Source organism: Rissa tridactyla, chromosome 1 (assembly GCF_028500815.1).
Source record: "Rissa tridactyla isolate bRisTri1 chromosome 1, bRisTri1.patW.cur.20221130, whole genome shotgun sequence".
NCBI lineage: Eukaryota > Metazoa > Chordata > Aves > Charadriiformes > Laridae > Rissa > Rissa tridactyla.
The window spans coordinates 210,742,411-210,760,306 of NC_071466.1; the positions used below are offsets into that span (position 1 = coordinate 210,742,411).

The window sequence follows — 17,896 nt, forward strand, 5'->3', positions numbered from 1 at the left end:
ATTCCAGTGAAATAGGTGTAAGAGGCTGAGATAAATGAGAAAGAGATTTAAAAAAATCCTGTTCCTTACTTAAATCCTGGGATGTGCAGGTTCAAGATAAGATAGTCATTGTCAGAGCCTCCTGCCCCACTCTGGATGTGATCACCAGCCACCTCCCAACCTTCACAGGACAAAAAAAATAAAATTCAAGAAATGGATGGTTTCTGGGTCATATGGCAAAAAAAAATTTTGTTACCATACTTTTTTAAAGGAATTCAGTACTTTAAAGATATCTGGTATAAACTATAGAGCAATATAATAATCCTTTTGCATGAAAAATTATAGTAATGGCATTAACTGCTGATTTTATAGCCAAATGTCACCTTGAAATCACCAAAGCAATTGAAATTCCCTGACCTGTGCTGTGCAGCTCAAGGGGGATGATCCATCTGATCTCTTCCAGCCTTAAAACAGATGAATCAATGAACCTATGTGCAACACGTTAAGCATATACCTCTGTGCCCCTCTGCTCAACATGCATAATTCAAAGCTTGAGTTACATCTTTCAGACAGGGCAGAGCAGGCTGAGGAAAATCTCTCAGCGAAGGCTGGAGGTGGGAGAAGCCCTGAACGGGACCGTTTTCACGAGTGAGCTGTGACTGCTCTCTGCTGCAATCTCAGCACACGTGCAGAGAGAAAGCTCTGAGCGCTAAATGAACAAAGATCACAGACTTTAATTAAGCTTTCCAAAAGAATTATGTGTGACCTCAAAGGGCATATTATCACAAAACGTGAAAGGAGATAAACTAGAGGGAAGTCGAATCGTTGCGTTTTTTTCAGTGGGGATATTCAGATGCATCAAAGTCTGTGGTGGAATAGGTCCTTGGCTGAGGGGACTTCCCATAGGCTGCAGCTCCTGCCCTTTTCTGGTATACAAGAGGGGGTTTTATTTCTTTTTTTTTTTCGATATTTAGTGACACTGTCTCCTACAGGAATTTTCAAGCCTGGTGCAATTACAGCGAAGGAGGGAAACTCTGAGTTGTGACTCACAAAGGAAAGAGCATACTCATTTTGGTGGGTGCTCCACTATCACAGTGATCAGCGCAGAAGAAAGAAAAGCACGTAACAACACAGGGAGTTTGGCTCACCGTTCATCCCATCGCACTTTGAGTTGCCGACATTAAAGCAAGATGTCTTCATGTTGCCTGGCAGGATGTTCCACCACTTGTACTCAAACCCAAGAGCTGGTTCAGTCCCAGCAGGGCAGGCTTTGCACTCTACAGGGCAAGAGGGCAGTAAAGGAAATCACACAGCCAAAGCGCATCTCAAACAGTGCTTTAAAGAACACAGACATTACTTTTTTACTCTCTGGGGCAAGTAATGAGCAAATAAAATAATTTATTTCTTTACAATTAAACTGCCAAAGACTTATCAGGACCAGAAAAGTGGAAAGGAGACCAGCATTTTATAAATTGCAGATCATAACCTCAGGGTAAGTAATTTGCAAGTGATACCCTGATCCCCCTTCCTTTTTTAATGCCTTTAGCAGAAGGTTTGATCATACCGGTAAACATGAGTTTCCAGAAAATGCTATAGTTGACCACCGGGTCAATACATTTCAGAATCAACAAGCCAGAGTTTAGGCTAGACAACGTTGGCAGGGCACTCATCTGTCAGTGCTTAAAATGAGATTTTCACAGGGGAGAACTTGGCATGGACAGGAGAATGGGTGAGGAGGAATTACTGATTGTAAAAGTTCTGATTCCCTTCTCAGAATCCCTTAAAATAATCCTCAGGATGTTTACGTCAGCCAAGAAATGCATCCAGAACACAGCAGGTCAACTTAGAGCAGCAACCCCTGATATGAAAGGACTTCAGAGAGAAAACAGATATCCAGCTCCCTCTCTCCAATGTAATTTCATGAATATTTTATGCAAAATGAACTCTGGATTATCATGATGTGCCATTAAACTAAGTCACATGCAAGCAGACAACTGCTTTTGGGGACACGAGCAATTTTTCTGTGGACTCCTACCCTGTGTCCCATCCGAAAATGTGCCTGGTGGGCAAGGAGTACAGGAAGATGAGGCGTTGTTGTAAAAGCCAGGATTGCAGGGTGGACAATCCTTCCTCTCTCCAGAAGGAGGCAAGGTCAATGCATTGGGGAGATCCTCTCTGCAGATCTTGGGTTCAATCCATTTGTACATGATCTGAGTCTGGAAGGAGAAGACACTGAGCTCATATGGTGTGTTGCAAAGCTTTAGGACTAGATACACCAATCAAAGTCCCCCTTTTAAATGAAATTAGGGTATTCCCAATGTTTCAGGCCAAAAGCAGACCTTGCACATCCAGGAAAATAAAGGGATGGGCAACAGGGAAACAGTTTCTGAGGGAAACAGAAGCGAATGGGTTCAGAGCCGATTCAAAGATTTCAGGCCTTAAGAAAAAAGCAAAAATGTGAAGCTTAAAATAATCACTACTCTTCATTCCTATTTATCCAGTGGGTTTTCCCATGAAAATGTTTCTGAGGAACATCAGATAAATAATTCTAACAAATGCAAAAGCAGTCATTGCATTTTAACCATAGTGACACAAAATATAACTTCTACATTATAAAATTCCTTTATCGGGAAGGCATCTGTTAGCAGAGAACATCACAAGTCCTGTGTTTTCTCCATACTCATCTGTTCTTTGGAAAGTCCTCACTTTCTCTCCAGCCATTTTCACCTACTGAGCAAAAGCCAAAACCACACAGGAACTCTTCCAGTCCTGCTCCAGTCCCTCCACATTACACAAGAGCAGCCTACGAACACTAGCATGAGTCAGTCATAGAATTTCATAGAATCTTCATGGTTGGAAAGGACCTTTGAGATCATCGAGTCCAACCATACACACACACAAAAACCCCCTACAATCTCTCTCACTGGAGCACGCCCTGAAGTGCCAAATCTAGACGTTTCTTAAACACCTCTAGGGATGGTGACTCAACCACCTCCCTGGGCAGGCTGTTCCAGTGCCTGACCACTCTTTCAACAAAGCAATTCTTCCTAATATATAATCTAAACCTCCCCTGTTGCAACTTCAGACCATTTCCTCTGGTCCTGTCATTATTCACCTGGGAGAAGAGGCCAACACCCACCTCTCTACAACCTCCTTTCAGGGAGTTGTAGAGGACAATGAGGTGTCCCCTTGGTCCGTGGTGTTACCATTTACAATGGCATCACCTCTCTGACATCACCTCTCTTTGACGAGACACAAGTTTTCTGGCTTCAGGAAAAGGCTTAGGTGAGATGCATCACTTGTGGTGTTGGGTTTCAAATTTCATCTGTCTTTGGGTCTATCCCTGAAAAGGTTTAATATCTCAAGAAAAAAATTAGTTGAGTTCCAGAGCTTAGAAACGCAACTGGCAAGACTTTAACCTGGCCACAGCTCCCCCTCTGGGTATGTCCACCCTTTGGTCCCAGAAGTGCAATCAAGGATCCTTGAGGCCAGAGGCATGGGTGCAGAGGTTGACAGGGGAGATTTCACCTTATGAATTTGGTTCAGGGCCCTGAGTGCATGCCCCTATCATCCTGGGCATTGAGCTGCTTGCATTCAAGGTTAGCCCTCATAACACAGAAGCTCAAGAAGTATTGATCAGCTTTGAACCAGTTTGAAAAAGAAGCTGGAAGAAGCCTCAGTGCAGGCTCAGGCCTCTGCTCCTGGGAGATGGAATTAAGCTGGGGTTCTGGCCCTTTGTCCCTGCCTGAGCTGTGTTGCAGCCATGCTTGTGCCAGGTCATGTACCCTGGTTGACCCAAATCCTGACTGACCCATGGACTTGATGTCCCAGCTTGACATTGGTCGTGCCTCATCACTACAGACTTGTCTGGCAACCTTGGCTGAATGGTGATAGGACAAGAGGACATGGCCTCAAGCTGCACCAGGGGAGGTTTAGATTGGACATCAGGAAAAACTTCTTCACAGAAAGCATTGGAACAGGCTGCCCAGAGAAGTGGTGGAATCACCATCCCTGTAGGTATTTAAAAGATGGGGGGACATGGTGCTGAGAGACATGGTTTAGTGGTGGTTTTGGCAGTGTTAGGTTAATGGCTGGACTCAATGGTCTTAAAGGTCCCTTCCAACCGTGATGATTCTATGATTCTGTAATTCTATGAATCTATGAATTTGTCCGCTGATGCTGGGTCTGCTTTGCTCGCTTTGCTCAGCACTGTGGGACTGCTCCTGCCATCAGAGTGACATCTGTCCCTTACAGATCAGCCTGCCCTTGCTGTTCCTGAACTCTTAAGAGGATTTTCTGGAGTATCGGTCCAGAAACGCTTCAGCAGCATCAGGGTGCACAGCATTTAAAATTAAAAGGCTCAGGAGTACCTGTGTGGTTGCCCAAGTGAGGGTTCCTAAGACTGGGGCTGAAGCAATCAGCCTGGGATTTTTAAAGCAGTAGATAGGTGAAAAGTCAATAGGAATCAAGAGCCTAAATCTCCTAGGGCCCCTTCTACACATTGAGTGGGGACAGCAGGAGGGAGACAATAAGCTAATGTCCAGTGAAAAACCTGGCTGATTTTTGTAAGCCATGGATCAATAGGCCTTTAGGCTGGTTCTTTACAGCCACCGTTCGCCTGAAGATGGGCTACGGAGTCAGGCCCTCTCACTGGGCTGCATCATGTGGAGAGATGGCTGGGGAGTACAGGAAACGTGGACTAATTTCCAGAGATGCAGAGCACTAAATGGTGAAAGCAGCCCTGAAAACCCAGCCAGTATCTGCACATCTACGACACCTGTTGTTGTTGCAAGTGGAAGATGAAGGGTGTCTGCAGAAAGACCCACTTTGTATTCTGATGACGGCCATCAGTGAAGGGAAAGGCCATTGAGGAGGCAGGAAGAGTTCAATGTTCAATGCCAGGGAGACTCAAATGGTAATCTGCAGGAGGCTGCAATTAAAGCTGTACCTGGGGGTGTAGCAGCAAACACTGCTGCTAATTCCTCGAGTCATTACAGGCAGTTAGCAGAGCAAGAAGCAGCGAGTCAATACCAGGCTGCAAAGCCTGTCAGCTCTGGGGATAAACTCACTGATGCTTCAGTAGTAAAGCACACGAACTCTCAGCTGCATTTTAGAACTGGCTAACCAGGTGGCTCCAAAATACTCCATCCTGACAGCAAATATCAGGCCAGCAACTATAGGTGCTACGGATTTTGACTACTTGCCATCCCATTGGGATCTGAGAGATGGGAAAGCGAAGAAGAGACAAAACAGGCCTGACCACATGTCCACACTTCTGTGGGCTCCATATTCCAGAAAGTAGGAGTTCCTTCTCCAAATCCCACCAAAATCCCCACTTGACTGATGGGACAAAGGGAAGGAGATCTCCAAAGCCAAGCTGCTCTACCAGCAGGTCTCTCTATGAGAGACCCAGTGGATCTAAGATCTCTAGATGAAACAATCTACCGAGAGTCCAAGTGTTTCGAGGCATCCCATCGAGGCAAGCACACTATTAGCAGCTAAGCTCTGCTGCTGTACATGAATACTCCCAGGCTATGTGTATACCATTATTTCAACACATCACGGGCTCTTCTTTGATCCTAAAACTAAGGAACATGATACACATCATATCTATACAGCCAAACACTCTTCCACCTGAAATAGGTATGGTCATGTCCAATGCTCCTGTGCCATTGTGGCATTTGAATCATGCCTGGGCATTTGCAGGGACAGGGCAAGTTGTCACAAGCCAAAAGTATGCCAGGAAAGATTGCCAACAACTAAACAGTAGGGTTTATTCTGGGACAGTACTTCACCCTGTGCCCCAACCCTGTTTTTTTATGAGCATGGAGGTAGCATCAGTGACCCAGTCAGACTAATCACAAGTGCAAGGAGCTTAGCATTTCACAACAGCAGATCCCTTAAGCAGACCCATGACTGGCAGATTCTTACAGATGATGAATGCTGGAGAGAAGCCAGCTAAAGGACAAGCCCAAAGCCTCAGAGAGATTCAATGCTGGAAGCAAATTGGGAAACCAATTGGGAAAGAGATTCCTGGAAACCCTACCTTGTTTTCAAATGAAGAGATCACAATAAGCACAATGAGGTTGAAAGTAGTATCATGCGCTCTACTTACTTTTCCTTCCTTATCACACGGGGTATGGATCTGGAAAAAGTCTTTGTTTGTGCATGGAGGACGCTCTATACACGCACTGGATCCCTCATCTAAAAAGAAAGGGTGAGGAACAGGATGTTAAACTATCAAATGGTCCCTGCAAACAACCATAGTGATCTTAAAATCCGGAGATTAAAATGAGTCAGCAGAAAAATACAAAATAAGAATGAAAAATCAAACTCTTAATGGAGTCTATATGAACCTTCCCCTGAACTGAAGCAGAGGAACAGGGAAAATACCAGCTATGATTGTACTGTCACCCTGAAATTCATTAATTCAGTATAACCAGTGAGTCACCCAAACCCTCTCCTCACCCCTTCACCTTCAAGCAGTAATTTGTGTGGTTTGCCAAGGATGGAAATATGTTCTCACTTGATAAGAAACAAAAACACTCTAATCCATTAGAAACTTCCTTACAACACTGGCCCAGTTTTTTCTCTCCCTAGATATTTTTGCAAAATTCCCATTCCCATCATGAGCACAGGCACAGGTCCCCAAGCATTTGCCACAATCTGTAATAGCAGATTTTATGGCTGATAATTGATTCTTCAAAAACTTTCCATAAAACAATTACAAGTAAGAAAACTGAAGACGTTTTGGCCATGACGAATGGATTTTGCCTGTGTTATTTGATGATCACCAGTTAACCACAGCTGGGAACGCAGAGGACTTTGGGGACTACGGTTTGCAACTAGATCACCACAACTTCAGGGGAGGCAGGGACGGGCCAGGAGAGGATTCGGAAAGGAGATTCCTAGAAACTTGGCAACTCTAAAGGCAGTGAGGAAGCCAATTTGGTCATCGCCAACCAATAACACAAATTACCAGGAGAGGGCAGAGCACGACTGTTATTGTTCTTAGGAACTGTTCCCTTTGAGGTCAGAAAAGATCTCCGTCCCTTTATGTCAGTGTAGGTGATCATAGCCGAGATCAAGTGTGGCCCATTATGTCTGTAAGTGCCCTCTGCAGCTTTTGGGAAGCCCCACCTTCATTTCCCCTTTGCATATCAACTGGAGACTAAACTTAATTGTTGGATAAAACCATTCTCACTTCTGCACACAGAAACAGCTTATGACCTTACGTATTCAGACTCTTCTGGTTTTGCCTATCCCATTTGATTTACGTACCCGCATAATACATTTCTTCTTTACACTTGGTGCACTCTTTAGCTCCTTTCTCCGAATAAGTATTTCTCGGACACTCCTGGCACCCAGATGAACCTGGTTTGTCACTGAAGGTACCAGGCTTGCATGCGAAGCATTCAGACGTATATGCAACTCCTGTAAGATAAATCACAGGTAAAGCACTGAAATACAGAGTTCCATAACTACTGCCTACCTGCTTATGGGGGAAAGCAAGCCAGTTGCGTAACACAGCTTAAGAATCACAGACTTTCACCATTCACTTTAAACACTTTGGCTTTCCTGGCTCATAATTGAGGTCTTCAATCTTTGCTTCTCAATGCAAGTCTGACCAATGTAAGAACCTTATGTGACACTCCAAGTTTGATCACATTTAGAACAGGACCAAAAGAACAATCCCAGATTAATTAAATTATTTAAATATTAATTTAACTGTCACTGTTATGATATATATCTCTTCATTTATCACTGTTGAGAGGCTTACCAATAAGCATGGTCTTTCTATATGACATTAAAGAAAACCTGTTAATTTCTTTTTCTCTCTCTTTGCTAAGCCAGTCTTCTCCAGTAGACGGCATCATTTACCAGCTAAATAAATTTTTCAGCCTTTCCCTGACAGTGTGAAGTTTTGCTGTTCTGTTTCTGCGCTTTAGAGGAGGAGACAGGGGACAAGGGGGGTTAAAAAAGGCCACTTTGGTGCTGTAGGCACACCAGGAGAAATGGCACTTGGCAAACACTGTGATGAAAGGGTGAGATTTAGACCTAAAAGGCAAATATCACTTACCTTCAATTGTGATGTTTTTCACCAGAACTGGTTTTACTACTTTGGACCCCATGAGAATCCCTGTTGTTCTCCAGTATAATATATTGCTACCTGATTTCAGAGTTACCTGTAACAATACACATAACAGTCAACAGACATTCCCTCACCAAGAAATTGCTGGATTTCTTACTTCCATTACTCAGATTTCTTGCATCCAACAGCAGTCTTGGCTTTTCCTAAGCTTTTTCGTGAGTCAGGAATAATGGGGAGACAGCTAGGCAGAGGCTGTAAAGACATCTCTGAGAAGTGCCAAAGTGCGCTTTATAAAAAAGCTTCTCAACGCCCCAGTTTTATGGAAAAACACCAAGAGCTGTTTCTGACCTTGTTGTAAGCAGAACTGGGGAAAAAAAAGTGTTCTTGCCTTTATCCAGCTACCCCTGGCACTCAGGAGCTTTTATCTCTAGCTCTATGTTCAGACACAGTCAATCAGTTTGTTTGTAAAGCCTTGAGATAGATACACTTTTATAAAGAAACCCCAACATGACCCAGAGTTCAAAAATCCAGGCTCACAAGTGCGTTTTGTTTATAGGCTTTAAAAATCAAGCTCTGCCTGCATCTAACACTACAGCATCATGATCCGTAAGCCAGGCACAAACGATGAACGTCCCCAGCAGTAGTCCCAACCCTCCTGCTCATTCCCGACACTGAACAGCAGATGAAATGCAGAAAACAACCCCGTTTCCAACTGCTTTGACCTACTTGACTTCACTGCGTGGCTCAGCAAGCGGCTGCACAACCCCTGTGCTGGCAGAAGACGGATGGTGGGTTGGTGGCACCACGGCCATGGGATAAGGGGGAGGTGGAAGGCAGGACCACGTCTTTCAGCAGCGCTGTTGACGCTTGCTGCCTTCAACTCACCTGTGTAACTACAGTATCATTCTACTTACTCAAGACAGGTGGTTTACCAAGACCCTGCCTGGCCTGCAAAGCTCTACCATATACACGACCCCAGTACAAGACGCCTACTGCGAACACAGTGATAATGGCCTGAAGGTGCTATATTTTCACACAAAAAGAGGGATAAACTCTACCAGCATATAGGTCCAGGATAATGAGATTTACAGCAATGCTGTACAGTCCTGGGTGGACCACAGTTTTTGTTCACCCAGGATAAAAATCCAAAAACTCACCAAAGTGGAGGTACAGCTTATTATATCTCACACTCCCCAAACACCTACTATCCAGAGGGCCAGAGGAGAGCTGGGTTACCGCAGGTAACAGCAGAACTGGGAATTAACAGCAGAACTATTGAACTAACCATCACGTTGTGTGGTGTAGAGATACCCAACATCACCTCTGGTGCAGCAGAACGAGCATGCTGAAAGCAGAGGCTGCAGCAACTGGAAAACTGTGCTCAGAGAAGCCACCATGACAGGATTTGCAATGCAGACAAAAGCCTCAAGGAGAACCAGAACCCTCATCTCGCCTAGCCGGCATGTCTGCACTTCAGCCAGGCTTCCAAGCAACCTTCATGGTCAGTGGAGACACTTGCACATCCTGGCTCAGATGCCACCATCTCCCATGCAGACACTGTCTCCATCTCTCAGCTCACCTGATTCAATGCCCTGGCCTTGGATCCACCTCTCAGCTCGTGCCACTCACCCCTCCTCACCCAGCTCTCCTGCCTTTTGACATGAATTGTGTAGGTCTTGCACCTGAGCTAACAGGCACTGCCAACCAGACCTGGCTCAGGAATACTATTTCTTCTCCAGGAGAATAAGCAGACCATGGAAAACAGAGAGATGGGCTGCTGTCTATGACAATTAAAATGCTTTTTCTTCTGGCATAACATCACCTATACTGGGCCTTTGCTGGTATGGCTCTGGGAATTAGGGTATGATGGTGTAGCAGAAGCCAGGCATCTCCATGAGCTAATAAGTTGGTGTACACGTGGTCTGTGCACCAGGCAAACTCAACCAGCTGGGTCACAGGCCAGCCAAAGGGCTGCTGCTCCCAACATGGACATGCTTGTATCAGCGCAGCAGGAGCCACCCTGGTGCTGCCAGCTTGCTTTTCAAGCGGGCACGTCACCAGAGAGCACCAGCTGTGTGCAGTCCAGCTCTTCTGCACACACTTGAGAGTAAAATACCCGTCCTGATCCCGCCGCTCTGCTGAGCAATGGGGAATAATCTCGTGCTCTCATGAGCAAACAACTGTTGCAGAAGATTTCAATTACAATCATGCAGAGTGACTGTGGCATGCGGATTTGCGTAAATCTATTTAACCTCGTAAAGCACTTGATTCAAAGCCCAGGGAAATCAATACAAAGTCTTGCATCTATATCATTTGCTTCGGGATCAGCCCCTCAGAGACCTCGGTGGCTTTGCTCTCAGTTCTAGGAAAGCTGTGCTTCTTCAAATGAGTTCACAGGAACTGGCCCTTGTTTGCTGTCTGCTCAGAGGAAATCACAGACATTCATAAATTAAAAAAAAAGCTTCAGGAAGGAATTTTTTGCACACTTACAGAATGAGAGCCCCATTCCCCGTTGTCTGTTAGCTTCACCCACTTGTCTGCCATGGACTCCATCTCTTTGCACTGGTCGTTTTGTATCTGTTAATAAAAACACGAGATCAATGACCACAATCAGACGCATCTCTCTGTCGGCACAATGACTGCTGGCAGGGAATGATAAGATTCAGCTTTGTTCCTGTTGTCTAAATATTTAGAACAGCAGCTGTCTTACTTGTCGCCAAAAAAAAAAAGCCCCCCAACTTTCAAAACTTGGTATCAGGCTAACAGTGCCTCCAATGACCACCCCTGATGCAGAAGGAAAAAAAGAGCAGGAGGAAAAGATCTCAGCCTCGTCCTCTTGCTATCTGGTCAGACTCAGGTGCTGAGCATCTTGTCTTGGCTGCCTCCTCGCTCTCCCAAGCCCAGCAAGATCCAGTTCTCTGAAATCCAGAGGCCATGGGCTTCTAAGTCATAGGGGAGGTAGGAGAAGACAGGCCAAAGCTTCGAGACAAACTGCTTTCTCTACAGCCAATATCTGCTGTCTTTGGCTCCCTGCCACCTGACTTCACTAGGGATGAGAGTAATGTTATCAAGGATAGGCAACATGCCATGAAGAGTCTGCCCTGGCAGAGGGGTCAGGATGATTGTCCCTTGTCCAGGTCTTTGAAGAAAAAAGTATCAAGTCCCTTTGAGGCACGAGTTCAATTACTCAGCTTTTATTCTACCAGGGAGAAAGGCCAGTTGAACACTTTCGGAAGACCTGGGGTCAAGCATCCTCCTCAAAGTTGCTCCACATCAAGTCTGAAATAAGTCGCCAAACGCCACATCCTACAAAGCATCTGTGCACTTAATTCCCACCTAGATCAACAGCACTGAGGAAAAGAGGTGAGAAGAAGCACCTAAGCAGAAGGTAGATCCCAAACTGTCTTGCACAGCCTGAGCTACAGCATCTTTACGCGTCAGTTCCCATCTGCAAAAAGGAGGTAAGAATATATAGTCTCTTCTCACAAGGTGTAAAGGGCTTCATTATGTAAAAAGAGCCTGGGAAGGGCAGGCTGCAGAAGCACTGGGTATATAACAAGAAGTGTCCACGCTTGCTTCTCACATTTGACGACATCTCCTTGCTTACCCTCAGACCATCAGTGCAACTACCTGCGCCTGGAGAGCCCAAAAACTTCACCATTTCCCAGCAGCCTGCAAACCACTGCCACTGAAATGCCACTGTCCAGAGCTAAAGTGTCATTGTTAAATACATTTAAGCACAAAGACATGTTGGAGAAAAAAAAAAAGGACTTTTAGAGGTGTGTTAAATATGGTTTCTCTGAAATACCACGGCTGACTAGGAATTATTTACATGAGCATTTGTATAAAGGACTGCACCACTCACTGCTTCTTGAACAGGGAATGATAAATTTAAGGATGCGAATGAGTGGGATATGCATAAAAGTAATAATCAAAAAGCCATTTTCAAAGCCAGTGCTCAGAGAAACAATACATTGGCTCCATTGCGGGAGCAGATCAGTCAGTCAGTCAAGCAATGTGAGCTAGGATTCATAATCCTGGTACATTCATCTGGCAGCAGAAACCATATTTGCTGCTTTCACCCCATGAAGAAGGCAGAATAGCCTGATATAAAACTGCAATGGCTAAATAATATTGCCTGTACTGTCTGTTATCAAAGTGCAATAGCAATCTATTGCTCTGACATAGCAGCAAGAAGGTGCCTCCAACAGGTTATTTTCGTCTTCCTTTCCCATGTCTACTGAGAATAAGGATCCTTTGCGCTTTTCTCCAAGCTTCAAGAAACATTAACCAACACAAACAGCTGGGGACCCTCCAGCTCCCTGAACTCCAACCAGTCCATCCACGTGGGCAGAGCAAGGTTTTCCTTTGCCTTTCCCATTCTGGTCACTGCTGATCAGATTGTTTAGTAATTTGGGTATGGCATGGTGCAAGCCCAGCCAGGTTGCTCCCATTTCAGAGCTAATGACCCCCCCATTTCACAGTGTAGACATGTCCTCAAAGCCTAATTCCTACTGGAAGTCATCTGAATTTTTACTCCTATATCTCTTTGGAGAACTGTTTTCTCTGGATTATTTTTTTTTAAGAATGGTCTTTTGTCTTTTCTCCTGCTTTTCTTTTCATCTCAATTGCTATAACCCAAACTGACCAAAAACTAAAGCTAAGGTTTCCGTGTACTAATGCCTTGGAGCACCTCAGGTTCTGGATGCCCACCTTGGAAGAAGTCTTTTTTAAATTTCAAGTCCCTTCAAAGGCATCTCAAGTCAAACAGCCCCAGACTGAAGCATCTACCACCAAGAGCTGCCTTGTAAAAGGCTGGACTAACAGAGGCAGTCACAACCCCTAATGGAAAAATACCAGCACATGGTAGATAGGATTAGTTTAGCCTCAGTTTTGAAGCTGGAAATAATTCCCAAAAGGCAGGATAAGTGGCAGAAAAAAAAAAGATTTTTTTTTTAATCTTGTTCAACAGTAACAAGCTATGGACATACGGGAATGTAAAGGGTGGAAAAAGCTGTTTCTGATGGTTTTTATCTGGATTGAATTCTTACAATATAAGGTTGGATTCATCAGATAAAAGGCCTTACAAAAAATTCAAAGAAGATGTTGTTGTCAATATACTGGTATTCAAAGAAGACAGAACCGGATTTCTTCAGGTGCACAGCGTAGATGAGAGAAACTGTACAGTCATCCCTGTTCGACTCTATGTAATTCCCTCGAGGTGTCCATGAAGAGCTGATGAACACAAACAAAACAAGCCTCAGCTGAGATCACAGACACTGGGGAGACTTTTCTTACAGTACTATACAAAAACATGTTACTTTATAACAAAGAACCCAGAATCCCACAGTAGCTGAATGCGGTGAATTTATAACCTTATTACTGGATTCCCATTTATTTTTCATGTAAAAATAATACTTATCATTAACACTGTTCATGGAAAAAGATACGGCACTAGAAATTTAGGACCCAGCCCACACAGGAAGTTTATTATCCATAGGTCCAACGTACTTTCAATTATACCCAGAAACAGCCTTCTGCAACCACCATGGGTCTCTAAATAGGCTGTGAAAGGACCTTTTAGACACATTTACTATATAATGACCCTGGTACAAATAAGAGCAGCTCCAGGTTGCTGATGAGCCCAAGGAGACCATGATGACAGCAAAGGGATGGCTAAAAATTTCACTTCCCAGCCACTCTTGTTTGCCATTACTAGGGCCAGTTGCCCTCTGGAGAGCTTAGGTGAGTCATTAAGCTGGCTTTGCGCTGATGAGCTGTCTCAGGTTCACCCACGGCTGCGTAATCCAGATGCAAACAGAACTTCTTACTTGTTGCAGCTGTCGGCTTTATTCTCAGCCGAGCCAACCGCCGTGTCCATGAACGTCGCCACGTTGGAGAATCCTGCCGGCAGCTCATCCCACTCGTCAAACTTGATCCCGCTGCCCAGTGAGTAGGTCCCCTCTGCACATTTGCTGCATACCTGGTTCTTCATCTCCAAGTATTCACCAGAGGCACAGGAGAAAGCTGGGGAGACAAACGTGTCCACCATATGAACGGAGAAACTAATATTAATTAATTTCCATTAGTTTTTTGCCGCTTAGTTAATTAAGAGTGAACTGTCACTAGAGGGATCCAGATGGGAATGTCTCAGCCCCAGGAACACAAAAGCTGAATTCCCAACATTGGCTGCAAAACTGAGATGTTCACCAGTGCCTGGTTTTTCACCTTCATGGAAGTGAAACTTCTTACACCTTGAACTCAATTAAAATCACCAGCACCTGAAAGCCAGGGCAGACTTGTATCACCCACCTGTATGGTAGCTAAGAAGAGTGCACAGCAGCACGCTGCAATATAATATATAATACAATATGTAATATATAATGTAATATAATATATAATGTAATATAACACCACAAACCTCAGCTGAGAGTTGCAGACCTAACGCAGGGCCTTTTAACATTTCTCCTCACATGGACTACCTACAAAGCCTTGAACATCTTGCCCAATAGACCAGGTGGCCTTGGAAAACATGACCAATGGGCCTGTGTCTTGTAAATGAGGATCGTTGATGGGGGTGATATTAGCATGCTGAGAAAATAAGCACTGGTTGCCAGCAGAGCAAAGGCAGTACTTAAACATATGTAACTAGGCAAAGTATAACTTAAAAGGAATGTTCTCAAAGTGTTTTTTTTACTGATGTCTTTAAAATTACTTACTCCAAGTAACTATACGTCCCTTGTTCCAGTCTGATCACATCTCTATCTGCTAAGGGAAGAATATTCCCATTCTATAGAGGAAACCTGAAATCCTGTATGCCAATGGAGCCCTGTGTCCCTGCTGGGAATCATAACTCCTGCCCAGACAGTCATTTCAACATCAGACCATCCCGCTTTCCCCCAGCCCCACGCTGCACCGCACCACCTCCTCTCTGAGACTGAACATCCTGGATGGAAAACGAATGAGCGCTTTCTGCAGAACATAATATTTCCTATGTGGCTTCAGGATTCAGAGTGATGCACACAACTCACATCCCGAGAAATGATGGGATTTTTTCACTGTTTCACGCACGCCACATTGTGCAGTGACAGATATTTCATACACTTATTTTGAGAGAAATAAACTCACTAGTGTGAGAAACTGTAGGATGAGATCAGACTGCTAGCCGAAGTGGTGAAATTGGCTCAAAACAGCGGATGCCAGATGAAGTCCCAGCATATGTGGTTTTATAGATAGGCTGATGTTTATCTAACTGCAGAAAAACTTGTTTGACTGTGAGAACTTTGATAAAGATGTGGCTCTGTAACACCAATTTCCATGTGAATCCAACTGCAGTGCAGGCTCCTGTTTCTGTGCTGGGTCACCCGGATTCCACAGCATTTCTTTGTGTCATTGTCCTTGATGGGCAACACTGGAATGCAGATAAAAGGTCCATTTTGAAGGAAAGATCTGCTAAAAGATCATTTTTCCCTCTTGGTCATATCAACATACTCTGAATTTAAACCAATGGACTTCAAGCCAACAAATCTGTTTTTCTAACCCCATTGCTCGCTGGTGATGGGCCAAGAAGGAAAGTGGGCAAGAGCCTAGAAGGGACGGGTGCTGGGGTGGGTATATGCAAGTAAAACCTGCCACAATGAATTTCTGTGAAACACTGACAGACAGGCGAAAAATCCACCTTCAGTGGGGGCAAGTGGTTTTCTGTAGGTGGTGGCACCTGATAGAGTGGTATGGCTAGCATCTCGTCTGGCTACCTCTGCGGCCTCAGCTCAAGCCATCGGATGTAACGGCAGCTGGGGTCAGAAGAACAGCTTTTTTCAGAGACATGGAGAAAAGTAGCGAGCACTTCCCTGTGTGTCTGACCTGAGACCACACATCATACAGCTTTTCACCTTAAATGCATAAAGGTGTCCTGACTCACTGCTTTAGCACTATTAATTAACCCTGCTTTCTTTTTTTTTTTCTTTTGAAGGGTGCAGAGAGAAGGCATCAGGAAAGAAAGCAAAAAAAGCGAGCTCTCTCATGACATATTTGAGTGCTTTAACAGTTTCAACCTTTTTTTTAAGGAAGTTAAATAGCAAGAAATGTAGAGCGCTAGTTAACCACGCGTTCCAGATTTGTGAATTTCAAATAAGGAGTCGGTAACTGCGAGCAATTCGCTGACATAACGAAGACGCAGAAGGCAGCAGAGCCTCTTCCATTGCAGTGAGGTTGAGCAGAGATTATTGCTTTAACCGAACTAATATCTTTCAACTCCTTGAAACTTGATCATTTTAGAGAAAAAAAAAGGGTATAAGAGATCAGCAGGCTGCCACACTTCTTGTTCACCTTCCAGGAGAGAGAAAAGCCTTTTTCTTATTTAGGTGGGGAATTACCTTCTTTCCCTTTTCTAAGAATCATATTTCAGAGGCAGCAGCATTTCTCGTCAAAACACGCACATCTGCAAGCAAACTAGCTCAGAGCATGCCAGCTGCTTGCCAGGTTCAATTTGGGGCTGAACGTGGCTAATGGCAACACAAACCACTTTCGACATTGGAACAGATGCATCGTTTGGTCTCGTTCCCAGCGGTCGGGAGCGACTGGAGGGGGATGGGGAGGAAACCCAGCGTGTGATGAGCACAGAGATGGTCTCCTCTCCTAGTGTCGCACAACTTGCTCCTCCAGCAAGGGGGGAGGCCAAAAGCCAGGCCAAACCCTATTTAATCAAAGCAGCATCCATTTAGGAGTCCATCCCAGCTGGAGACGGACAGGTTGCGGCTGTGCCCAGAGGGAACCTGCAGAGCAGATGTCCCCCACGATGGGCCAGGAGGCACTTGCCAGGGTGGGGACAGGGCACAGACAGATGATCCATCCCAGGGCACTGGTGCTTTGCCTCCCTTGTGGCTGCTCCCTCCCACTGACGTAGCTGAGCGCAGATCCAGCCCTGACCCACGACCGCTTGTCCACAGAAAGGGTTGACATTACTGCAGCACCGCTGTGTTTGTGGGGCTGACACACGCAAGATGCTGCCAACAGGAAGGACAGCATCACTGCAAAAGAGGTTAAGTTTCAGGAATCTAAATCATATATTCTAGGTACACGCTCTAATTCATCCTCCACCAAACCCTCCCTGTTCCTTCAGATTCCAGAGGGAAAATTAGTCTCCTGGCATAGGGGTAGCCTTTCTGAACACTATCTACCCTCGACCCCAGAGCCCATTTGTTTAAGGATTGGATAATTAATTTTCAGAGGAAACATCTCTATTGAATATTGAATATTGAATAACTCCATACGTGAACTAAGACAGCTAAATCATGTAGGCAATTCTGAAAATCTTTTCCAGAATCAACACTATTCATCCTGTTTGGACATCACCATTCTTCTCCCTCGCAACTGCAAATCTTCCTATTACATCTTTCAAATATCAGGTTGTGTGTTACACACCAACGTACATGGAGCAATGCACTTTGTGAAGACTGAATTTGGCCATCTTTCTTTCTGTGAAAAGAAGCTGTGAAACGCATTAAAAAGTTTCATGACTTGCCCCACATTTTTAAAACTGAGAGAACATTTTCAGATGCAGTAAGGAACAGCACGACATACTGTGGTGCTGGATACGCTGATGCCTTCAGTAGCTCCAGTGAAGCCCATGCAATTATTAGTGATTTGCAGCTGTAGTTTTCTTAAAATAAATGCAGAAGGAAAAAAAAAAGTTGTGGTTTGTACAGGTGACCAGTCTTGGTCACAAAAGATGCTGTAAAGTACTGTTAGACAGACTCTGCCACAGGCAGCCACACAGATTCATACACACATGCAACAAAGCTGACACCGGATTCACTTCATAAA

General features: G+C 44.7%; 1 protein-coding gene across 1 annotated transcript in view; it reads right to left on the bottom strand.

The window, feature by feature from the left end:
* Window positions 1–17,896, bottom strand: part of ELAPOR2 (endosome-lysosome associated apoptosis and autophagy regulator family member 2) — a 108,015-nt gene that overhangs the window by 22,123 nt on the left and 67,996 nt on the right. The window contains exons 3-11 of the mRNA XM_054188344.1: window positions 13,903–14,098; window positions 13,159–13,306; window positions 10,562–10,648; window positions 8,060–8,165; window positions 7,261–7,413; window positions 6,095–6,183; window positions 2,015–2,195; window positions 1,128–1,256; window positions 70–160 (exon numbers count right to left, since the gene is read on the bottom strand). Of these exons, the coding sequence (XP_054044319.1) occupies window positions 70–160; window positions 1,128–1,256; window positions 2,015–2,195; window positions 6,095–6,183; window positions 7,261–7,413; window positions 8,060–8,165; window positions 10,562–10,648; window positions 13,159–13,306; window positions 13,903–14,098 (1,180 nt within the window). The remainder of the gene's footprint in view (window positions 1–69; window positions 161–1,127; window positions 1,257–2,014; window positions 2,196–6,094; window positions 6,184–7,260; window positions 7,414–8,059; window positions 8,166–10,561; window positions 10,649–13,158; window positions 13,307–13,902; window positions 14,099–17,896) is intronic.